Here is a 25,576-nt window from a genome sequence, read left to right as displayed (position 1 = left end):
ATAAAATTTAATGGTTTCTGTATCTTCATGTCTCCATAATCCTGTTTATACTCTTAAAATCTTTATTGAAGTGGTGTTTTTCCTCTGTCATTTACCTCTTTAATGAAGAGTTAAGTTTCAGCCCGAATTTTATTGTTTTTTTGTTTTGTTTTTTTTTTTGTTTTTTTTTTTGTTTTTGCATGGGCATTTTCTACTGACTTCTTTCAGACCACTCACCTTCTCTTTTACCTGTGCCTATGGCTCTACTGTTTTGTTATTCACTTAACCTCTATTTACCCCTGTTACTTACCATTGTCTCATTCTCTTTATTTGTTCATTCAAAAAGTATTTATTAAGCACCCAATATGGGCCAAACAGGCACTTTTTTTAGTGACAAGAGACACAATTATATTCGAGATGGACAGAGAGATGTTTGCTATACTCTAATTTTGTCAGTTGTGTCCACTCTTACTTATTTTCACACTGTACTTTGTTTCTGTGTCTGTACTGTGAAACCATTGACTGACCCAGCAGCCTCTTAGGAGTTAGCAAGGATGTGCCTAAAGGGACAATTTGGCACATGGTTCTTTTAACAGTAACCTTGGTTGCTGCCTGGGGGCAGATGTGGCTAGGTACGTGACTTTGGGCAAATCATTTTGGCTTCTCTGGGTCTTACTTTCCTCACCTACAAAAGAATACTACTCAAGACTAGTGTTTGCTGAACACTTATTATATATAGTCAGTATCCTGAGCACTTTATACATGTTAACTAAGGTCATCCTTATAATGAATTTCTACATCTCCATTTTTCAGGTGAGGAAAGTGAGGCACAGGCACATTAAGTGACTGCCCATGGCCATACAGTTGTTAGGTAGCAATTGGGATTTAGATCTAGTTAGCCTGGCTCTAGAGTCCAAACTTGTCAACCATTACATTATATATTATCCATTCAGCTGTAGGAGTCAGATTAGGTAGTCTATCACATTGTCTATTGCTAGTTACAAAGGTTAACTGATATAAAATATAGGTTGAGAAGATGGGCTTATTTTTAAAGTGGGATCATGGAGGCATGTATAATGCTTGTGGCAACACAAGCGGCCTTAATTGGAAAAGTGATCCATACTAAATGACATCCAGAACTCCATGCATGGCCTGTACTTTCCCACTCCAGGGTCTTTTCATTGTTTTATATTTTTAATCAACTTTATTGCAGTAAAGTTGACAGAGGATAAAATATGTCTATTTTAAGAGTACTGAGTTTTGGCAAATGTACATGTCTGTGTAACCACCACTACTATCACCCCAAAAAGTTCCCAGATGTCCCTTCCAAGTTAATCTTCACCCCCACTTGCAGCCCTAGGGAGCTGTGGATCTCTTTTCTTTCTATCATTAGAGAAAGGATATCATATAAATGTAATTACAGGATGTATTCTTTTTTTTTTTAGGTCTGGATTTTTTCACTCAGCATGATGTTTTTGGGTTTTACCTATGTTACCTTTGCATTTGACATTTTCTCTAAGGAACACTTTCCAAAAATCCTGTCCATCCTTCAAAGCCCATCCCAGATGATATCTTTTGTTTTCTTCCTTACTTCAAATCCTAACCTTTAAGGTATGTAGTGTTTCATCCTCACAGTCAGTTTTACCTTGTCCATTAATAATCACTTAATTGTTTTCTAAGGCATATCTCTAAGTCATCTCTTTAGATATCTTTAATATTTCTTTTGGCATTCTGTCAAGTTTTGCATTTGAGCACTTAATTTTCTACATAATACCTTGCATATCAAGGAAGGTGGAGATGGAAACCATTTCATCCTTAAAAGGAAGGACAGGGAATCTTTAAATTGATAATTACTGACCCACAAAAATCAACATACATTATAAAATAAGTTAGATATTTCCCCAAGCGAGAACACTCTTCTTTTGCAGTTTTAAAAGAGGGACTAATAGTTCCATTAAAAAAGAAAATATAAAAATTTCCTTGAGATTTGTAATCCAGCATAATATGCTTCTAAGTTATTTTATTTAGGGAGAAATATGAGGAAAATAAGAATAAATGAAGGGGAAGAGAAAGGAAAAAAGCTAAAAGAAAGACTGACACATAGAAGATAACATACAGACAGAGAAACTGACAGGGTTTTAAAGAAAATTAAACACTGGGAAAGACACATTAAGAGAGAGACACATAGTTTACAACATGCACACACAGAGATGATCACATATTATCTTTTATGTGGTAATATTTCCATCTTGTGGCCTTTTAGGGTATTTCCTCTAAAAGATTTTAAAGTCAAACTGTTGCTCATTATAAGCATAAATGGGAATTACCTCTTGGCACATACTCTAATGGCTAATTGAAATAAACCAAAGACTAGACACTAAAAACCCCCCCACTGTTGTCTAGGATTTCTAGTTCTTACACATGGCATCACTTAACACAGAGGGAACATGGGATGGGGTATACAAAGCACCCTGTTCACACAGAGGTGAATGAAGAATGGTTTGCGCAGATAAGGAGTCTATTGTTTCTTGCCCACTTCCTACACTAAGAGTGCTGGGAGATCCAGACTGATCCTTATCTCCCCTCCATTTCTTCTGGTTTTCATCCCAATTCACACCCCTCTCCAAATCCCAACAGTATTAGCAATTTCTGGAAAGATCAATTTGATTTGGCTTCTGTTATCACCATGGTTTTGTCATCATGCATACCTATTTTTTGACTAGTGAGTGGTTGGTGTAAGGTGGGGGAAGTAGGAAGCATGCCTTGTGCACAGTCATCCTGAGAGAAGGAAGAAGGTGATTCCACACTTACATGATTTTCCATACAAATTTGATTGTTGGGCATGTGGTCCAGGCTTATCTAATCAAAACCAAGAATACCTAAACCAGAGTGATTGATGTAAGTAAGGGTGGGTTGTTAGATTGAACAGTTCTCTGCAAAGGGCTCTAGGTAGTGTTGTCAGGCCAAATCAACTAGATCACTACTCTTTCTTTCATTTATTCTACACATACACAGGTGTCAGGCATTCTGGACACAGTGTTGAACAGTCCAGTGGAGGAGTCAGTGTGAAGAGAGAGGTGAGGAGCAGTGGAGAAGGACTTGGGGATCTCCATGGAGGTCAGGAGGGAATTGTGTGCTGTGCGCTCATAAATTATCTGTTAGTGTTACTTTTAAGGATATGAATTGATAAATTTAGTGGGAAAAACATCAACAAAAGAAAGAACTTGTGATTGACCTAATTTAATCAGAAGTTTAATTAGTAAGAATCTATTTCAGTCAACTAAAGACTTGTGGAAATTTAAGCTGAATATATAAATGACAAAAATGAGGAAGAAAGATTGTAAAACGTGTATGTGGGAGTATGACTTGAGAAGACTTCTAGGAGAAAGTGAATTTTGAAGAAGTTAAAAATTTGTGGTGGACAGTGTTACGTGGGACAAAAATGGATGGTGCTTCAGGTGTGGGATATAATCTAAACAAAAATGCTATGCCAAAAATTCGTAAGTGCTTTATGGGGAGGTGCCAGTCAGGTTGGCTTATGAGAGAATTGAGAGAAGGTAGGGGTTGAAATCTAGGCTGAGATACTTACATTAGATTGTATAGATTATAGGGGTGATAGGTTTCCATATAGGTCTTAATAATGAGAGTGAATTGGGGTGCCTGGGTGGCTCAGTCTGTTAAGTGTCCGACTTCAGCTCAGGTCATGATCTCACGGTTTGTGGGTTTGAGCCCTGTGTCAGGCTCCATGCTGACAGCTCGGAGCCTGGAGCCTGCTTCGGATTCTGGGTCTCCCTCTCTCTCTCTCTCTGTCTCTCTCTGCCCCTCCCTCTCTCTCGCTCCCTCAAAAAATGAACAAACATTAAAAAAAAATTTTTAAATAATGAGAGTGAATAATTGCTGGTCTATCTCCTGATACAAAAGACATGGCCAACATCTTAAATTCTAGAATTCCCACCCAACTGCCTGGGTTCCTGAGGCTTAAAGGAAGCTTTTACAGAAAGCACACAGGACATTTTGGCCAATGACCACATGTTATTCCTCCCTAGAGCTGTGACTTTATTTTTCTGTCTCCTCTCCTGAATGAATTGTGCCAGACTGTGTATGAGCCAGGAGGGCACATCTTAACTTGTAAGTAGGGTCAACTGAGGTGTCTGTGTGGTGGATATTTTTTTAAATTTTGTCTGCTTTGCTTCTCTTTTTTCCTCCTTTGGTAACACCCTGATTTCCCTTTGGGGGTCCACTCCCCCTCTAACTCTCCCTATGTAATTTGAAAGGACTCCACTCCTAGCTTCAGTGATAGATATGTGATCTTAGACTGGTCGATCAGTGTGGTTTCTGGGACTTATACAGGAGATCTTGGGAAATAAGAGCCGAGTAGTAAAGATTTTATGAGCCTGAAGCTATTATAGAGGTTGAAAACTGCTAACCCTGAGGAATAAGGAACAGAGATGGAGATGAAAGCATCTACTTGTATCTGGAATACTTCTGAAATTTTCAGTATTATGGGCTACTAATAATATGAGTTTCTTCTGTTTAAGCCAGTTTGGTTTGGGTTTTCTACAGTATGGAACTAAAAGTCCCACTCTTGACTGTAGCCTCATTCTTACAGCTTTTTTCATATATGCCCAAGCTTTGGTCTTGACAATCTAGATCTTACTTCCTTGTTTGGAAAGGAGTCATTGAAGAACAGAAATGTCAAATTACCCACTGGAAGCCTCTTTTCCCTTCAACCCCACCCTGGTCCTGTCGGCTTTTCAAGAGCTGGAGTCTTCCTTTTAGAAGACATGGAAGGGAAGGGAGGAAAGACAACAGTATTTGCTAAAAGATTGTTCCTTTGTTCCTCCATCTTAAAACTCCACTCTTTATCATAATGGCTCTTGAAGTCTTTTTTGGTCTTTGACTGTCATTAGAGTGCTTCTTTGCCAGGGTTCAGGAAACAGGTGATGCAGTGCAAGGAAGGAGACTTTAAGTACCTCATAGAGATGAGAAACTTTAGCCAACAATGATGTCTGAGTGTGGTTTTCCCCACAAGAGAAGGGCTGAGAAGCACTTGCAGGTCCTGGCTCATTCTGCCAGCCTCGACACCGCTCCTTACCCTATGATAGTCTCTAAAATGACTGACATAGGTTGTATATTCTTTGTTTCTTTATACCTTTTCCCAAGGGTCTGTGGTGGTAGGGTTCTACATACACAGCTGTTGTAGTTATCATTTTTAACCTGGTTGCCTAATTAGAAGCATATTGAAATGCTACTATAATAATCATCATCTGTTTAGAACTTGAAAGTTTATAAATTGCTTTCACATATGTCATCACATCTCATCTTTAAAAGAACCTTGGGCAGAAAGTGGGCTAGATATTGAGGCCATTTTACAGATGAAGAGACTGACTTAGAACAGTGGCTTGCCAGGGATGATGCAGCTAATTTATGGGTGAGCTGGAGCTCAAGCTGGAGACTGGGTCATTCAGCTCATGTTCAGGAATGTCTCCTCTCCCCTCCCCCTATAATCATGCACTCTCTGATAGGTCAGTCTGGAACTGAGGAAAAAATAAAAGCAGTATAAAACAAGGTTTGATTGAAAAATCAAGGTAACTACACAAGACACGAACAACTATGTAGGATTTAAGTCAGACCAGACTTTTATCTTCAGAAATTTTATGAAATGAGAAAAATTATGATGTCTCTTCTATGTGCAATTCAATTCAAAAATACAAAACAAGACTAAAGTCTAAAATGAGTGTAGGAATTCCACCTAAGTTCCAGTTATTTTCTATGATAACTACTTCAGTGTTTATTTTTAAAATATCCAATATCAAATCTTTGTAAGGAGAGGTGTCTTTTTTTTTTTTTTTTTTTTTCCTGTGCCCTTGATTTGCTTGTGTCCTAAGCTTAGTTGGCCTGTTGGGTGGTCTATCACATTATATTGTGAATAATACTTTGGTAAAATGGTAAAAGTAGTGGCTAAATGCGATAACACTAGCATATGGAATTTAATAGGTACTAAACTAATACTTGTTATAAGAGGACAAGATCTGTAATTTACCATAATTGTAAAAATACTCCATGTACTCCATTTAATACATAGTATTAAATCTGTTCCAGGATATTTAAAAGCTCTTAGGGGCTGGGGCACCTGGGTGGCTCAGTTGGTTAGGCAACCGACTTCGGCTCAGGTCATGATCTCACAGTTTGTGGGTTTGAGCCCTGCGTTGGGATCTGTGCTGACATCTCAGAGCCTGGATCCTACTTCAGATTCTGTGTCTCCCCCTCTCTCTACCCCACCCTTGCTCACGCTCTGTGTCTCTCTGTCTCTCAATAATAAATAAACATTAAAAAAATTTTTTTAAAAGCTCTTAGGGGCCATACTTTAGTTATTCTGAACCCCTGGACTAAAGAACAGTTGAACCAAGGCTTTAAACAGATAACCAAATTAAATTACTATCAATTTTGCAGAAGTCAGTTACTTAGAATGTTTGAAAAGGCAATTTGAACCCAAAGCTATGTATAGCAACATCATTTAGATACTGTCTTTTTGAGGTGACCACTTTATCTGTCTTGCCTGGGTCAGCCCAATTCTGCTACACAGTGAACTGCTATCTAAGTGAAGTATGTACCTGCCAAGCCTCAACCTTCTTGATATCTGCGCAGGAACCATTGGTGAAGAGCCCTCTTCCAGGTAAGCATGTATATATATCTTGCAGGGCATGAGCAATGGAATAGACTGCTAAGTAGACATTGTAGGATATCCGTAAATGTGTATAATCCATGTAAGGGGTCTCCACGCTGCTGATGTTCTCGTCCCCTGTACAGAGAGGTCGCAAGGCAGTGGAGCTATTGCTTATCCTGCCACCACCTTCTTCATGACCTCTCAGGAAAGTGTCCAGTGCTAAAGGTCCTTTAGCACCTTCTTGGAGGTGGCAGTTAAAGGTTTCTTCCCAAAACTCCTTGGCAAAACCATTGTGGACAGACTTTCTGGGATGGACTTTCTGCAGGAATTCCCGGAAACCTGGGATCTGTCCAGCCTTCAGAGCGAATCCAATGGTGCCTCCAACCACATGGAAGTACTCGGGCATGGCAATCAAGGAAGAGCTGGCCCAGGCCTCGCTGGCCAGCCAGATCCTCCCTGTGATATTACGCCGGACAATCTCCTTGATAAGGGGTTCAAGGTCTGGGCCACTAGAGAAAACAACAATGACTTTGGCTGTGGAATTCTGGATCACCTCCACCACTTGCTGGATCTCTTCTTCATCAGAATACTGGGAGATGAGTTCACTGAAGTCAATGCAGATGTCCCTCTCCTCAGCTTCCTCTCGAAACTTCTCAATCCCTGGCCGGCCGTAGTCATCATCAGCAGCAATTGTGCCCACCCAGTTCCAGCGGAAATACTCGATAATGTCTGCCATGGCAGTGGCCTGGTGTTCATCATTGGGGATGGTACGGAGAAAGGACTTGAACTGATTTTTGTTGCTGAGGAGTCTGCTGGAGGAGGCATAGCTGACCTGGAAAGAACATAGGATGAATGAGTGAATGAGATGCCAGATGAACCTCAAGGCTCTGTGGGGTTGGTTTTTTGAGCATTCATTAATTTATCAAACATGCTGTTCATTGCAGATGGGATGAAAGGATGAAGACAACCAGAATATGTTCCTCTCCAGTGTGAGCACTCAAGCATCAGTCAGTCTTTGGGGGAGCATTCTAATTCCCAGTGGGTGATTCTTCACAATGCCACTTTCAGAAATGGGTCTGGCCATAAAGTCAACCCAACAATAGTAGAATCTACTTACCCTTTCAAGGAGAGTCTTTACACGCTGTTGCAAAGTTGCTCCTAACTTCCTTTGTGATGTCTCATTGGTTATCATATATCCATGTACACATCTTCTTCCTGTTATGTCCAGGTTCTGATCTAAACATTTAGCTTCCCCTTTACTATGATGAACACTGTGTCCATGACTCACTTCTGGAAGGAATGCAATTCTCTGTGGGTGATAAACCTAAGGCTCTTCAGAGGAGCCCCAAGGGGTTCTTCTTTCCTAGTCTGTCTAGGTTCTCTCCTTCAGTCTCCAGTTAGTCTCCCTCTTGTTAACGAAGGAGAGTTTAATAGTTCTTTTCTCTAGTTTTCTAGAGAGATTTTAAAGGAAACTAAGTTAAAAAATTGGGGGGAATGTCTTTAATATTTCTCACCCATTGAAACAATTAGTTTTCTATGTTTAGTGTTTTAAAAAAATGAATTTTCCAATATATTTCTTCTTACCAATGGTTTCTACATCAAAAACATGAAAGACATTGGTGTATGAAAGACCACGACCAACTTTGCTAAAGAGCATGATTTTTCTGACAAGAGCTTTGATTTTGGAAGTTACAATATAAAATTGACAGTTTTTTCTCTTATCAGCAAGCCCCTTCTTGCTCTATTATGAGAGATCATGAGGTGTAGGTAGTTAGATTAAGTAATTTATTGAGATGTTGTTGTTTTCACAGAGCTCTACTTGCAGACCCAAACAACAGGCTTCTGTCAGATTTTTGCAAATGAAAAACCTACTCAGGCATTTTGTAAATTTATCCATTAATGTTTACTTCTTCTTTTTGAAAAATGGGTTGAAAAGGGTTTTAAAAGGATTAAAATTACAAATATATCTACTATGAATATGTTTCTCTTAAAGAATGCATTTATAATATTTGTCTAGTTTTTAAAAAGAAACTAGGAATGAGGGGGGTAAATACTACTTCACTACCAGTTCTCCCCACAAAGAAAAAAAAACAACTCTTAAAAATACACAAAACTTTCTTATATTGTGAGAGGGGAGAATTTCATGAATGAGTCAGAAAACTTCTGTCCAGAACTTTTCTAGCTGGTCTGCTTGTTCCATCCACTTGGTGGCATGAGTAGCATAAGAAATACCCTTGGCCTCTGCCCCTACCCTGCAGAGCAGTGGCTCCCAGTTCTGGTGCACATTAGGATCACCTTGGGAGCTTTCAAAACTCCTGATGCCCAGGCTGCATCTCATATCAATTAAACCAGGATCTCTATGGTGTGAAACCCAGGTATCGGTTTTTAAGGCTCCCCATGTGATTCTAACACGCAGTCATGGAAGAGAAACATTACTGTAGATATACTTACATTGTTTTGACTGAGAATTATAGTCTTCATGACATTTTAATAATTCAAATTTAGCTTAACCTTGTCTTTCATCCAAACCATAAAGAATTAAAACCTTTACATTTATATTCTTTATTTACCTTATCCACAATTATACCTTGTGCCTCTTGGCCACAAAAACTTACTTTCACTGTGTATTAAAAAAATACTGTACAATATGCAAAATTTATAAGATGCATATTTGCATCTTACCCAACACATTTACCGACCATTATTAGATCATTTTGTGCAAAAGTTATAAAGCCAGGGCTTCCCCATGGGAAACACCTTTAATTCCCTGAAGTAAGGATTCGGGAAATGATGACAAGTCTTTTTCAGTTGCCACATGAATATAAAAGGATAATGTCTATCACCAAAGAAATGGGGACCTCCCAACATATAAATGTGAATTTATCAAAGGTACTCTTAACAAATTTTAAATATTAGACATTGAAAAAATAAATTTAAAGCATGATCTATAATTTTAAAATTGATGTAAAGGATGTATTACAATTGAGCTGATTCTCTCATCCACGGACATTTAGGTTGTTTCCAACTTTTCAGTATTATAAAATGATGTCATAGATCTATAAATATTAACATGAAAAAAGATTTGCTCCATAGGGGAAAAATATGCAACTTTGAACAAATGTTTATTAAAGCACTTGTTTCAGTGAATTGTTAGCATTTGAAAATGCAGACATCTCCTCATCTAGGGTGAGTTCCTGCAGGGTGGACACTATTTGTTCATATGTGCTCTATAAATATTGTTGAACGAAATAGAATATTTTCCATTCTGGAATGTGCAAGACAATGATTAAGTTCTTGTTCTGTGAGAAAATATACTCTGCTTCCCCCTGAGCTAAACTTTAAGCCAGAAGTTAGAGAGGCAGAATTTTAAAGGAATAGGATTAGGGACAGATTTTGAGTTTGAAAGGTAAGTTTACATCATATGGCCTCATTCCTTTTAGTAAAGGCAGAAGAATGGTCATTTACTAAAGGAATGGAATGGAAAATAAATACCTGGCAAAAAAGGCAAAGTTTTACACAAGGTATGTTTAAAAGAATTTTGGAAGAGTTGTGAAGGTTTAGTGGACATGGTTGATATTGGGGTCTCAGAAATCCCAAATGGTCATGGTACAGTGCCCCTACTAATTAGAAGGGGTTTTTTTGGTGCCAGTGTAAAGCCAGAGATAGGAAAATAGCAAACTGTATGGACACTGGGCATGGAAGTCACTCGAGTCCTGATCCCTGCCCGCATTGCCCCATATAAGAAGTCATGTGTACCTGGGGAATGTAGAAGAGGCCCAGCAGGTTTGCCACCGCTGTGGAGATGCCCGAACCAGTTGCTCCCACCACAGCGATAGTAGAGGGGATATGCTCTGAGCAGTTGCAGAACTCGTCGAGGTTCAGAGAATCAATTTTATTTTGTGCCACAAAACTCAGAGTGGCCTCCAAGGCTTTAGAAACAGTGTTGCAAGTGTCAAATATCCTGTATCCCAGTGTCATGTTGGGAAGAAGGACTGGGCTGCTGTTTATTTCCTCGATGGCAAATATCATTGCTTGTAACCAGCGAAACCCGCGGAAATTATACCTGCAAGAAAGAAGAAATGGAAGAAAATGGGAGGCTTTCTGGTCAACCACTTAAGAGTAGGGACTGGGCAAAGCTCGGTTTGAATCATGGCTGTGTTATTCTTTGTTTTCATGATGTGTTCTTTGAGACTCATTTTACTCTCTGTAAAATGGGGACAATGCCTACCTCATATGATAGCTGTGAACATGAGATAATTATGTAAAATTCTCAGCCTGGTGCCTTACACAGAGGAAGCAATGGTAGCAAAGATTGTTATTAGTAATAGAATGAATAATTTGTATCTGCTTCATCCAGCAAAAAGTTTGAAGTTGCTGATCTAAAGTATTAAAAATAATACAGATATTTTTAAAAAAGGACTACAGAAAATATAAATAAGATTAGGATTTTAATATGTAGGAGCCTAAAACTAACCTCAGATTTGCAGAGTCACAAATTTAGATTATGACATTACTGGAGGTCAAAGGGGAAAGGGAGATGATAGAGCTCATCTTTGTAAACAAACAAACAAACAAACATGTAGGATGGCTGTTTACAAATAGTGATTATTTCTGGGTGGTGGAGCAATGGCTTTTAAAATTGTGGGCTTTTGGTTTATTTATATATTCTGTTTTAAAAAATGAGTATGCATTGCTTTTCAAAGAACATTATTTTAAATAAAAATCGAGCAAATTAAACAAAGAGAAGTAGGGTCAGTTACATAGTTTTCACTCTCCCAAGATTTAGCTCAGAGTGAGGGCTAGTTAAGTATGCTAAATCAGTGTATCAACGTCCAAAGGAGGAAATGTAACAACTCCACAGGTTCTCTCTTTCTATGGTAGGTTATACTACTTGAACTCAATGGCAGGAGGTAAGAAATATTTGCTGTACTCCACTGTGTTGTTTAGGTTCCAAACTTTTATTTTTATGTATTTATTTTTTAAATGTTTATTTATTTTTGAGAGAGAGAATGCATGCAAAGAGGGGCAGAGAAACGCAGAGAGAGAGGGAGACAGAGGATCTGAAGTGGGCTCTGCACTGACAGCAGAGAGCCCAATGTGGGGCTCGAATTCATGACTGTGAGATCAGGACCTGAGCCGAAGTCAGACACTTAACCAACTGAGCCCACCCAGGTGCCCCAAGATTCCTAATTTATTCCCCTCCACCCAGTTTCCTAACTTTTAATGTGACCTTTTCTCTTAGTCATTTTCTTTATGTTTCCATCATTTTTTTGTTGTTGTTTAGTTATTTGTTTTAAACCTTAAGTTAAAAGTTAAGTTTTAAGTTAAGAGAGATTATAGAATTTTTCTTTACATAAAACATTTATACTGCTAAACTGATTTTACTATCTTTCTTTAATATAATTTAAAAAATATAGTATTCCAGGGCTTTTTGCTTAACCTTAGGTATATACATGGCACATGCACAACTCTGGTCAGCAGGGTACAACAAAGAAGATATTTGTCCAAATGGGTTATATGGAGAATATGATCAGCATAGTTGAAATTCTGTACTTAGTTTTTCTGTATTTATGAGAAAAATGTGAAAATGCTATCTAATTTTAAAGCTCTCATTAGAACATGAACAGAAATCCAGTTTTGTTGGAGCAATTCTAGTTTTCATGTTCATTTTCCAGCAATCAGGGAGACCATGGAAGAGTGCTGGATCCCTTCTGAACATTGCAAGTCTTAGAGAGAAAGTGTTATTTTCTCTTAGAAGTTGGGTAAAGACTTGGGGTGCAGTCACGGTCTCTGATATCCTTGTGAAGGGAGGTGATATACAGTCCATTCTACTCTGTGGAAGTCAGATTTTGTTTGAAGGAACTGCCTAATTCTAGGTGCCATATTCTGCTAGAGTCATGATAAATTAGGGAGCCTCAAATGGAGGGAAATCAAGTCATGAAGTAATTGTTCAGAAAACAGATTCAGGCCTGGAAAAGAAGTGATTCAATGGGATAAGTTAGCTGTCTTCACATGGCTGAAGAAAGAGTTCAGTGAGAGATTTAGATGGATTCTGTGGTTTCTCCCATCAGTGTTAGGTATATTCTGTGTTAAACAAGAGGATTTCAGCCTTCTATACGAAGGGCTTCCAAAATACTATAGACTGCATTTTGTAGATGCCTGGGTCATGCCAGCCACTGACGTTTCTTTCAACTTTAAAATCCTTTAAAAAAAAAAAATGAGAATAAGGCAGCTAACACTCAGGTATTATTGACCTTTGGGGCACTTAAGGTAAATGGGAGATGTTACTACTCAGGTTTGCAAGACCTATAATAAATTGCCTTCTAGGTACTTAGTCTTCCATTAAGCAACACTGCTGCCAGATATGAACAATGACAACTCAGTTACCAAGTGACTGGCACATACTCCCAACAGGCCATGGATTTTTCTATTCAGTATATTTGACATTTTACTTTTTGAAAACTTTCTTTTAAAGAGGGTCATGGAATAATTTCAGCATGACTACCACTCACCATTTTTGAAAAAAATAAAACCAAGTTTGAAAAAAAAATATTTTGGGTTTGATACAGCTTTTCTCCAACCACCAGAAGAGAAGAGACTCTCTGACTTGGCTCCTTTCCTTACCTGATACATTCCACAGACTCTGGCCTTGACTTTAGATCTTGATCTTTGGCTGCTACTCCAAAATGAATAGGAAAGAGCCCCCCGAGGATAATGTCCCCTTTCTTCTGAGCTCGTTGGTCAGGCCCATAGGCAGAAGTGCACCAGGTAATTGCCAAGAGGATCAAACAACAGCTATAAAATGCCATAGTTCTGCTTTCTCTCCAGGGGGAGAAACAAGAGTGCTGGTGGTTCGGGGGCCCCTGGAACTTTTCCCCCTTGGTGCAGTTCACTCCCTGTAGTGGTGGCACATGTCTACAGAGTGATTAATAACAGAATGGAAGCTGTGGTGTTTGAATATCCATTTCTGCCTTTGCCATTGCAGACTGGTAAGGTGGGTGGTCCTTGAGTCTTTAGAAGCCACATCATGTGAAGACTGATGCTTTCTAAAAGAAAAGAGAGACAAAATTAATTCAGCTAAGCCTAAATCCCATCTTGTTATGATGACTATAACTGAGGTAGCTTAGAATTTCCATTTAGAGAGGTTGAGGGGTAACAGGAGGGGACAGCATGACTTAAGAGTCTTAGACTATGTTTTTTTAGTACTTCATGTAAGATACAGAAAACGTCAGTTGCCCATATTGGAGAAGGACTATGTTCAATTGTGAGGCCACATTTTAAAGAGGTCATTGATAAGCTAGGGACCCCACTGATGTTATTGCTGGATTTTAATCCATTCATTCTTCTGCGTGAATAATGCATAGAATTTTCCTAGGAGAAGCAGTTTCTTGCATTAGTATAATATAAATAATATTTTATTCACCACCTATGTTCTTATAGAAAATATAGAATGAGTCATACTCAAGTTTAAATCTGGCTTTAAATCAAACAAAAATGTCAGAAAAGGCCATTTATTCTTTATGCTTTCTTTCTTATGGTGGCTTCCCTTTTTTGTACCTGTTTATCACAGATATCTGGTTTCAGTTTGTAATAGGACACTCCACAAACATTTGAGGAATAGTTCTTGTAAAAGGACGCAGATAAATCAAAGCTCAGATTATGTTGTAAGACTCGACTACTAGATTTAAGGAAAAGTTTCTACTTTAGCATGATTATCCTAGTAGGAACTCTTTGCTCTCTATCTCACCCTCTCTGTGAGTCAATTACCAATGATACGTTGATGTTGGGTAACTATACAGCTTCTCCTGAGGTTCAGGACCAGCCCTGAACTGTCAACTGGTCATCTCTACCTGGATGTCCCACAGGTGCTTCCAACTTGACAGGCTCTAAACTCATCTTCCTCCCAGATTTGTTGCTGCTTGTTTTTTAATCTCAGCAAATGACGTACCATCCACAAAGACACAAAATGAAGAGTCATCCTAGCCTCCTCCCCTCTCTCCTCATCATTGCCTTTCATATTCAAACAACCATCAAGTCCTGTAGATTCTCCTTCCTAAATCTCTGGAATCCATCTACTCCCTTCCATTTCCAAGGCCATCTTAAGTCTGCCAGCATTTCATACCGGGATTTCTGCAACTATTCCCTAATAAGCATTCTTGCCTCTGGTTTTATCCCTTTGCAGCCTGCCTTTGCAGATCTTTGGATGTCATGGAACATATGGTTTGGAGCACAGGCTCTGAAGTTAAAACTGGCTTTGAATCATAGTTTCACTGTTTTCTAACATATGACTTTGGTAAAGTCACTTTCTGTGATCTCATTAAAATAATGCATGTAGAGCCATTAACATAGTGTAACTAGTAAACTCACAGAAAATGCTAGCTGTAATGAATACCTTTCCAGCCTCACTCTTGGTGGTCTTCTCTTTGAACTCTACACTCCAGCCATGCTAAAATTCTTTCAGTTCCTGAATTACACCAGACCCTTCGTAAAATCCCCAGACCTCACACATGCTGTTCCCCCTCATTGGTCCCTCTGGCCTAAACCTTGCCTGGAAAACATCTACTTATCTTTTAGCTTTCTGATGCTTATAACCATGAGGCATAGCTTGCCAAACTGTGGGGTCTTTATGTGAATGGAGAAAAAAATCTCCTGTGGGGTAGACACAGCCTTGTACTAAGGCATCCAGCTTGGGAGTGGAGCACAGGCTGGATTTCCACTCATACCAACCCCTCAGCTGTACAGTGAGCAACTTATAGGACTCTTCAAGGAGGTCTTATCTGGACCCTCAGACTAGGCAGGTCTAATCTGTTATAATCTTTTACATCTTGGATCTTGGAGTTCTCCTCTTGGGAGATTTTTCACACTTTATTATAATTACATGTATAAATGTCTGATTCTAGAGCCGAAACCCTTAATCATTGTCGTATGCTATCTCTTGCCCTTTAGGAACCCTACCTCCTCCTCTGTCAGCTATTCTAGCAGAGGGTTCTGGGCGCCATATGGAAGGAGCACCCCAGCAGACACTCAACATTCCTAGAATTGTTTCCAACAATGTCTGGACACCCACGGCTATCCTAGTTTTCAGACTCTGGTCCTGTATTTAGAGTTTGGGCTTCATTTCTTGGTTGTGCATTCATAAGTACATGTGCTAAGATCTGAGAATACAAAGATAACAAACATATGCAGTTCCCTAGCCTGAGAAACCCCCAGTACAGGGGCAAGTACACTGGTGTAGAGGATCAGAATTTACCTCAACATTCAGAAGTGAAAAAGAATATTATAACTTTGGTTTCAATGACTGAATTCAGCTGTGCTCCTCAGCACTTAGCCCAGTGTCTTGAAATAGTAACTGCTAAGTAAATGTCTGTTGAGTCAATGCATAAAAAAGAAAGCACTTTGGAAGAAGACAGAAACTAGCATTTATTGAACCAGGCATTGTGTCAGGTCCTTTAAAACGTCTAATGTATTTTAAATTTCACAACTGTAAAGAAGGCAGTACCAACTCCACTTTCAGCTTACTCAAGTGAGAAATTCTGGCACTTGAATTAAGAATGCCTCAAGAACTCAGAATTTTAAGGAGTTGCAAGTAGTGTACTGAATTAGGAGAGGGAACATTATGACTGGTTAAGGTAGGTCACTAAGAACTGTTAAATTTTTTCCTGTGAAAGATTAACTACTTGGAGAAGTTTATTAACTTCATTAGTCCATTCAAAAGAAAATTCATGGCAAGAAGTAATAGATCAAGTGGAGATTTCAGGTCAATTTGCAGCCGTTAACTCCACCAGTCTAATGCAGTCTCCAAACCACCCTTTTTAGTCCAATTACTAGGGTCTAATTTACTTTAAAGCTGAATCATTCTAGATCCTCATTCTCCCTTTCCTCCAATATCCAATCACTTTGTCCTGTTGATTCTACCATCTCTCTCCACCCTGCCATCCCCTTTCCATTGCTGTTGTCACTGCCTTAGCCAGATTCCCCTTGCCACCGCCCCCCCCCATTTCTTTTTTGCAAAAGCTTTCTTTTCCTTCTATCTCACTGCTTCTGTCATTGATAGTGACAATCAGACCAGTACCAAGTGTGATCATAGCATGGTGGATTAACAATTGGAGTTCATCATTGTGACTTCAGTTTACAGTAATTAGAATACTAAAGTTCTTGACTAATCACTAACACTTCAGTTTCAGTATCTGCAGTAGAGACGTCTAATTGTATCCCTCATATCTGTACTCCTTTTATGACACAGTAAAATAGTTTTTAGCTGGATAAATCGTTATCTAAAATAAAAACCACTTTCCTCAACTTCCTATATAATTATGTGTTGTCATATGACTAAGTTTTGGCCAGTGGGATGTAAGCTGATATGCTCTGTGGTAGCCTCCAAGAAACTGCCTGAGAAAGAGTGTTTGTCCTTTGTCCCTTCTTCATCCCTCTTCCTTCATTCTGAGGCATGGAGGTATATGTGACAGCTGGAGCCCATCTTGAACCATGAGCCATGTCTTAGGGAATGATGGTGCCATGAGCTGACTGTTTCATGGAGCAGAACCTTTGTATCAGACTGTTTCTGGACTTTTACGTGACATATAAAAAAAGCTAGCTTGTTTAAGCTATTGTTATTATATTTCTTCTTATATTAACAACATCTATCCAAGAGTCACAAGTAAACTCATTTGCTTTCCTTACTATAAGTTCATTTCATTTAAATCATATAATAGTGTTTGCCTTCTTGCAAAAAAATATTGTAAACACAAGCTGAAGCTAGTATTTGTTCTTTATCTCAATGGAAAATATATTTGGAGGAAGAAATGACCCATGTACCAGCTGGTTTTATGTTTAGAAGGTCCTTGAAATCATAAGGAGTGTTTTAGTACTAACAGATGATGGATCACTAACTTCCTCATCCAGGAGACATGGGATGGCAGGTCAGGGCAGACTGGTCTGTGGCTCCATAGATTAGTTAATTTGTAAATTCATGCAATTATTTATTCATTCAAAAACAATTATTGGGCTCTCCTATGTGTTAGACACTAGGGAGTGCAAGGTACCCAGGAGAGAAAGTTGAGATTGCTGCCTTCAAGGTGTTTATGGCTTAAAAGGAGACAAAGATATGTATTACAAGTTCCATGAGGCAAATGCTAGGAAGAGGCATGAATTAGGTGTTGAGGGAGTGCAGAGGGAGGAGATGTTGCCAGGAGAACAATTCACAGTGGGGACTGGAAGCTTCTTGGGGGTAGGGCCTATCTCTTTTCCTCATCACTGTACCTTGGCACTCAGCACAATATGTAGAACTTAATATGTGCTTCACAAATATTTGCTGAATGAATGAATAAAGAAAGCATGATCAGTAAAAATGGGGGCTGGTTGGGCAATTCTAGGACAGAACAGAGAAGGGGTCACCCCACAAGACCAAAGGTTTCTGAGGGCAGGGTCTTTGTCATGATCACAGTTGCACTACCGGCACTGAACATGGAACCTGGTACTGAAAGGATGTTCAAAAAATATCTGTTGAACTTGCATTTGTTCCAAAAGTTCCGGAATCAAGTACAAATTAACAGAGGATAGAAGGGCAAGGTTAGAAGGCAACATTGCAACATTTCAATTTTAATCAAGTTAAAACCACCTTGGCTCTTGCCCCTTGGCTTTAACATTTCCGGAAATTATGTAACTCTACAGAAGAATGATTTTACCTACATTTCAACTAGAGAAAACCAAAGCACAGACCGCCTGAACATAAAACACACTCAGTAAATTAGAGGCATGGCAAGCTCAAAAACTACAATTTCTTGATTCCTAGGCTGCAGAAATAAAAATTCTGGGTTGCCTAGAAAAAAAGGTGGTTATGAAACCAAAATTGATTTCCAATAGAAATCATTTATCTACATAGGGTGAGTACCTTAATTTGTCTGTGATTTATTGTACTGTAATCTTTGTCCTCTTGTGTCATGCTGATCATAAAGAATACTAACAGTAAGGTGTGAAGCCACCATTACAGAAAGGTGAAACTTGTATGTTTTGATGAGGGTGAACAGGGAAAAACCTGAGAAAGTTCGACCAATAATCACAAAACCCGTGTACCCGGCTCTGGTTACAGCTTTCTTTACCTCTTGCCGAGGACATAACCACAATATGGGTTTTTAAATGCACCTGGTGTGCATTTGCTAAAGAATTAGGGACATCTTATCTGTCATTATTAATGTGACCATCCTCAGTTCTGTGTCAGACTTCATTCCTTCTGTATTAAAGCAAGGGGTGTCTTGTTTTGAAATGAGGGCCCTCTTTCAGCACTGGGAGGACACAGACTGTAGAGTCACACTCGGCTGCCTCCCTCCAGCCCTGCTTGCTGTCCGCACGCCAGCTGCACAGGTTCTTACCCTCCATCTCCCTGACAACAGGTGTGACTTTTGGAGAGTCCATGCCTCATTTAGCCCTGGTAATGACTTAATTGAGTTGGAAAAATGCAAGGACAGGATCGTGATAAAAACCAGCTGAGCTGGGTTCCTGTTAGTCATTGGAAAAAGCTATCAAGGAAGGGAGGAGAAGGATGAACAAGAGTGGGGAGGAGCAGCATGGGGTGTTGAGCAAAATGGGGAGAAAGAGCCAAGACAAAGCAAATAAAGGAGATACGTAGGAGAGGAAATGAACATTCATTAATGTTGTACTATAAGCTCCTTGACAACATGGCCTGGTTTGTTCTGTTTGTGGCCCGGAACCCAGAGGAGCCCTATAAATGATTAAGTGAATAAATATATGTGTGGAGTGCCCACAACACAATAAACCATCTTAGGAGTTTATGAAGCTATCTCAAGAAGAAAGGAAAAGACAGAAAAAGAAAAAGACATAGAATGGGAGTTGAGGGAACGTGAAAAATTCAAGGTTAAAAAATGATGAGAGGGGCGCCTGGGTGGCTCAGTCAGTTAAGCATCCAACTTTCACTCGGGTCATGATCTCGCGATTTGTGAGTTCGAGCCCTGCGTCAGGCTCTGTGCTGATAGCGGCAGAGCCTGGAGCTATTCTGTGTCTCCCTGTCTCTCTCTGCTCTCCCTCCCTTGCTCATGCTCTGTCTCTCTCTGTCTCAAAAATAAATAAACATTGAAAAAAAATTTTTTAAAAATGATGAGAAATGCTCATTGTCTGCTATAGAATCTTATGAATTGAAATGTATGCTGGCTTTGGGCTTTGACATTGCCAATGCCTGGTTTCCATGATAGGACTGAGTTCCTGGGGACACAGGCCACGAGGTAAGAGATTTCTTGTCCTGAAATGATTCTCTTCATGCCTTATGTAAGCTCTGATGATGGATGTGTGGACACCCATGAAATGGTTCAGGTGAAAAGCAAAGACACTCAAGTCATGTTTTTATAAAGAAAAAATGCCAGAGCTTCAAGTCCTACATGAGAAAAAGATTTCTGTGGAATAATGTCCTGGTATCACCTTTCAGAACTGTAAGGAACCCTGATTAGCCAGAGTGGTATCTTTCAGTCTGGTGTCCCAAGATGTGCTACCACAGCGTCCTCAGGTAAAATAAGTTTGGGAATTGATGTACATACACTCTGTGTCGCAAGGACACATTTGCCTTGGTTGGTGACACATCCTCATCATTGGTCTGTGCCTGGTCCATTTTTATTTCTTTTTTTCTTTAAAAATTTTTTTTTAATGTTTATTTATTTTTGAGAGAGAGAGAGAGAGAGAGCGAGCTTGAGCAGGGGAGGGGCAGAGAGAGAGGGAGACACAGAATCTAAAGCAGGCTCCAGGCTCTGAGCTGTCAGCACAATGCCTGACACGGGGCTCGAAACCATGAACCGTGAGATCATGACCTGAGCCAAAGTTGGACGTTATCCTACTGAGCCACCTAGCCGCCCTGATTTTTATTTCTTTATTAAGTTATTTTTATTGATTAATTTTTTTGTTCATATATCTTTTTTCTTATTCTATCAGTTTTGGTCTTTTTTCCCCCTCAAATTTTAAGAGTTCTTTATACATTATGGATACTCGCCCTTAAGCTGTGATATATGTTACAAATATTTTCATATAAGTTGGCAGTTCTTTGACTTTATGTTACCATGCAACTTTAAAAACATTTTTAGGTAGTCAAAATTATGAATTATTTCCTTTATTGCTCCTGGATTTTGAATTAATGTTAGAAATCTTTTCCTTATACTGAGTTTATAGAGGAATTCACCGTAATTCTTCCAGTGTAATTCATTTAATTTATTTTCGAATTTTTTTCTTTACATTTAGTTTCTTGATCAGTGTGGAGTTTATTTTTATGTATGGTATGAGGTATGGATCTAATGTTGTCTTTTACAAGTAGCTGCCTAGTGTGCCAGCAACATTTATTAAAAAGTCCATCTTTGCTTCTCTGGTTTAAGATGCCACCTTTATCTATTCTGTTCTTATCTGTATGGCTCTTCTCATGGCAGTGGCAGTAGCACCTTGTTTTGTTTTGTTTTGTTTTAATTTTTTAAAATATTTTTATTTATTTTTGAAGGAGAGAGAGAGACAGAGCATGAGTGGGGGAGGAGCAGAGAGAGGAAGGGATAGAATCCGAAGCAGGCTCCAGTCTCTAAGCTGTCAGCACAGAGCCTGACGCGGGGCTCGAACTCACAAACTGTGAGATCATGACCTGAGCTGAAGTCGGACGCTTAACCGACTGAGCCACCCAGGTGCCCTGCACCTTGTTTTAATTATGGGAACTCGTAGTATAGTTTAATACCTGGTAGGACTAGTCCACCTTTGTAGTTTTTATTTCTTAGTGTGCTATTCTTGCATGCTTGTTTCTCTTTTTGAACTTTAGCATCAACTTGTCCAGCTCCATAAAAAAGCTTGTAGATATTTTTATTGGGATTGTGTTACATTGACATCTTTATGGCGTTGAGTTGTCCTATCCAGGAACAAGGATGCATGTCCTTTTGTTTCAAGTTTAATTTCGTGTCTTTTAAGAGTATCTCCTCTCATTAGTTTTGTACATTTTTGTCAAGTTTATTCCTAAGTATTATCTTTGTTACTATTATAAATGGGGCTTTCTTTACCATTATGTCCCTTGGATGGCTATTATTTGTGTTTATGAACTCTATTGATTTTTGTATGTTTAATTACATATGCTGATACTTTTCTGAGTTCTTTTATTATTTAAATTAATTCTATTGTTCACTGATTCTCCAGTATTGTCTGGAGATATTTTTACTTCTACTTTTTATTGAGATAGAATTGACATATAACAACATATGATTTCAGGTGCACAACATAATGATTCGGTATTTGCGTGTATTGTGAAATGATCACCACAATAAGTCTAGTTAACATCCATCATCACACATAGTTACAAATTTTTTTTCTTGTGATGAGAACTTTTAAGATCTACTCTCAGCAACTTTCAAATATACAGTACAGTATTATTAACTATATAGTCACCATGTTGTACATCTGATGACTTATTTACTTTATAACTGGAACTTTGTGCCTTTTGACCACCTTCACCCACTTTTATTTCTTTATTTCTAAGCTATTTTAAATAACAAACAAGCATCCCAAACAAAGAACATCAGTAGTACCCTACCCGAAGGTTCCCCTTGCACCTTATGCTCCTGCTTCTCTCTCACCAAAAAAACCATTATCATGAACCACATGTTTATCATTTCTTTGCTTTCCTCTCTACCCCTCCAACCCCTGCTTTAAAAATACCTTTTTTTAGGGGCACCTGGGTGGTCAGTTGGTTAGGTGTCGGGTTCTTGATTTTAGCTCAAGTCATGATCTCACGGTTCGTGAGTTTGAGCCCTGCATTGGGCTCTGTGCTGACAGTGTAGAGCCTGCTTGGGATCCTCTATCTCCTTCTTTCTCTGCCTTTCCCCCACTCGTGCTCCCTCTTTCTCAAAACAAACAAACTTTAAAAAAGGCATCAACTCAATATTTTAAAAAATAAAATAAAATATTTTATTTTTAAATTTTTAGGGAGAGAGAGCATGTGCAAGAGCATGTGCGAGTAGGGAAAAGGTTCAGTGGGGAGAGAGAATCTCAAGCAGGCTCCATGCTCAGAGTGGAGCCCAGTATGGGGCTCCATCCCACAACCCTGGGATCATGACCTGAACCAAAATCGAGAGATGGACACTCTCCTGACTGAAGCACCCAGGCCCCCCCCCCAAATTTAAAAAATCATGGTAAAGACTGGGAGGATACACATCAAAATATTGAGTGATTAGATCTATGATGGAATTGTGTATGTCTTCCTTATTTTGCTTTTTGTTTTTGAAATTAACAAAAAATATATAATTTTTTAAAAATCAGAAAAGATGTTATTGTAAAATGTTATTTAAAAGGTGGCTATAGAGGTGCCTGGGTGACTCAGTCGGTTGAGCATCTGACTCTTGATTTTGGCTTGGGTCGTGATCCCAGGGTCGTTGGATTGAGCCCCGTGTTGGGCTCTGCACTGGGTGTGGAAGCTGCTTGAGATATTCTCTCTCTTAACCCTCCTCTGGCCCTCTCCTCCACTTGCACACTCACACACACACACTCTCTCTCTCTCAAATAAAAAAATAAAAGGATGGCTATAGACATAAACATTAAACATGAAGGAAAAACACTGCAAAAATGATTTTACTATCTAGTCATACTATATATACTTCAAAAGATATCTTGAAAAATATGTTTATGGATACTTCTTCATATCTTCCATTCTTTTTCAATAAAATTTTTACCTCCTTCTTTTCTCTTCTCTGTCTCTTAAACTTTTAATTGTAATACAAGACATCAGACATATACACAAATCATAAGTGAATGAAAACACATCCATGAAACCAGCATCCAAGAAAGTAGATTAAGATATAGAACCAGAACCCCAGAGGCCCTACTCACATCTCCTCTCACTTATTATCCTCAACAAAGGTAACCAGTAGCCTGACCTTTACCATCACAAATCACACATTTTCCATGTTTTTGAACTTTATATATATGGAATTAGGTAGTATATACTCTTTTGTGTCTGGCTTCTTTTTTTCCAACGTTGTGTTTGCAAGATTCATCTATATTGTTTTGTGTAAACATTGTTTTTTCTCACTGTTGTATAGTTTATATGTGATTATATCACATGTTATTTATCCATTTCCCTGTTAATTTTTTGGTAATGTTTATTTATTTATTTTTAATTTTTTCAATGTTTATTTTTGAGAGAGAGAGAGAGAGAGAGAGCGCTGGCAAGGAGCAGAGAGAGAGGGAGACACAGAATCTGAAGCAAGCTTCAGGCTCCGGGCTGTCAGCACAGAGCCTGATGTGGGGCTCGAACTTGCGAACCGTGAGATCATGACCTGAGGCGAAGTTGGACGCCCAACGGATTGAACCACCCAGGCGCCCCAAATGTTTATTTGTTTTTGAGAGAGAGAGAGAGAGAGAGAGAGAGAGAGAGAGAGAGAGAGAGAGAATATGAGTGGGGAGGGGCAGACAGAGAGGGAAACACAGAATCTGAAGCAGGCTCCAGGCTTTGAGCTGTCAGCACAGAGCCCAACACGGGGCTCAAACTCGTGAACCTTGAGATCATGACCTAAGCTGAAGTCGGATGCCCAACTGACTGAGTCACCCAGGTCCCCCATCCATTTCCCCATTAATGAAGAGTTTGAGGTTTTAATAAATAGTGCTGCTGTGAACATTCTTGAACACGTCTTTTGGTAAAATATGTTGAGTACATGCCTGAAGTGGAATTGTTGGGTCAGTTTGTGTATGTTTAGCTTAAGTAGACAATTACCAAAAAGTTTTTCAAATGGTTGTAATCAATTTATCTTTCCACCCAGAAGTATATGAGAATTTCCACTGATCCATATCCCTACCCACCTGTGATATTGCCAGTCTTTTTCACTGTAATCATTTCTTGCTTTCTTTTTATGTGGTTATTTTGTATTTACCTGTATTCCCAAGAAGCATGAATTCTTTTTTAGTTGTTTTAAACTTTATCAAAGGGCATCATATTGTATGTAATCTTCTGAGACTTATTTAAAATTATATTAATAAGATTCATCTATAATATGTGTTACTGTGGCTCATCATGTTGACTGCTGTGTAATAGCCCATTGTGTGAATATGTCACAGTTTATTCATGCACTTCCCCATTTATGGATATTTGGGCTCTTTCAATGATATGGCAGTTCTTTCCTTCAAGTTTGCTCTATGCAAGAATCATGGAAGAGTTCTATGAAATTCCCAACTGCTACTAACTCTTTGCAAAATCCAAGGCCAAAAATGACATACCATGAATACCAGAATGACATTATCATTCTGTTTTTTCTCAATGTTAACTAAAATCACATGAATTTTAAAAATTAGGGCCATTTCATTTTGCTTAACTTATCACTGCAGCAAAAGACTAGAGGCAGAAAACTCTAATTCATGTAAAGGTACAAGAGAGTTGCCTTCATTTTTCCAAGCTTAACAACCCAAATTTCTTTTAAACCTTTTTGCATAGGCCTAGTTCATATTTTTCTAGAGATATATGTTACTATTCTGTGAGCTTTTTCTAACTTCTTCATGCCATTTTTTAGTGTATGCTAACAAAAAACGGGACCATGCTTGAGACTGACTAGAGGGTGAGAGGCATTGTGTCCCAGCCCTTTTGTGACAGATCTCAGGACATATTTGTTGGCTTTTGTCCATACACCATAATTAGGCTGACTCATATTAACATTCTGGTCATCCAGGTTCTCCTTGTTTTTCTGATATGCATTTGTTTTCACAGTCCTTTCAGAATGTATATTTGTATTTTTTAAAATGTCCAGATATATCACATTGTAGCTGTTCAAGGTGAATTTTATTTCTCAAGAATTATGGCCCCCTGTTAAATTCATTTTGAATTTTGTTCCCATTTTTGAAGGACCATGTATGTCCCCCTGGTAAGAAATGTCAGGAAATAACTGACCTCTCCAACTTTGCACTTGGTGGAGAATCACAAATTAT

General features: G+C 38.8%; 1 protein-coding gene across 4 annotated transcripts in view; it reads right to left on the bottom strand.

Annotated features, from left to right (window-relative positions):
* The window catches only part of CASR (calcium sensing receptor), a 77,946-nt gene that overhangs the window by 15,737 nt on the left and 36,633 nt on the right, over window positions 1–25,576 (bottom strand). For 2 of the 4 annotated variants that reach the window (XM_053903435.1, XM_053903433.1), the window contains exons 2-4: window positions 13,271–13,688; window positions 10,403–10,709; window positions 6,594–7,478 (exon numbers count right to left, since the gene is read on the bottom strand). In XM_053903435.1, the coding sequence (XP_053759410.1) occupies window positions 6,594–7,478; window positions 10,403–10,709; window positions 13,271–13,455 (1,377 nt within the window). In that variant the 5' untranslated portion in view covers window positions 13,456–13,688. Of the gene's footprint in view, window positions 1–6,593; window positions 7,479–10,402; window positions 10,710–13,270; window positions 13,760–25,576 lie in introns of those variants that run through there. The other 2 variants (XM_019448555.2, XM_019448557.2) reach the window with 2 other exon arrangements.

Source organism: Panthera pardus, unplaced genomic scaffold, assembly GCF_024362965.1.
Source record: "Panthera pardus isolate Hobbes unplaced genomic scaffold, ASM2436296v1 HiC_scaffold_16, whole genome shotgun sequence".
NCBI lineage: Eukaryota > Metazoa > Chordata > Mammalia > Carnivora > Felidae > Panthera > Panthera pardus.
This window is presented reverse-complemented; position numbering and strand designations above follow the sequence as displayed.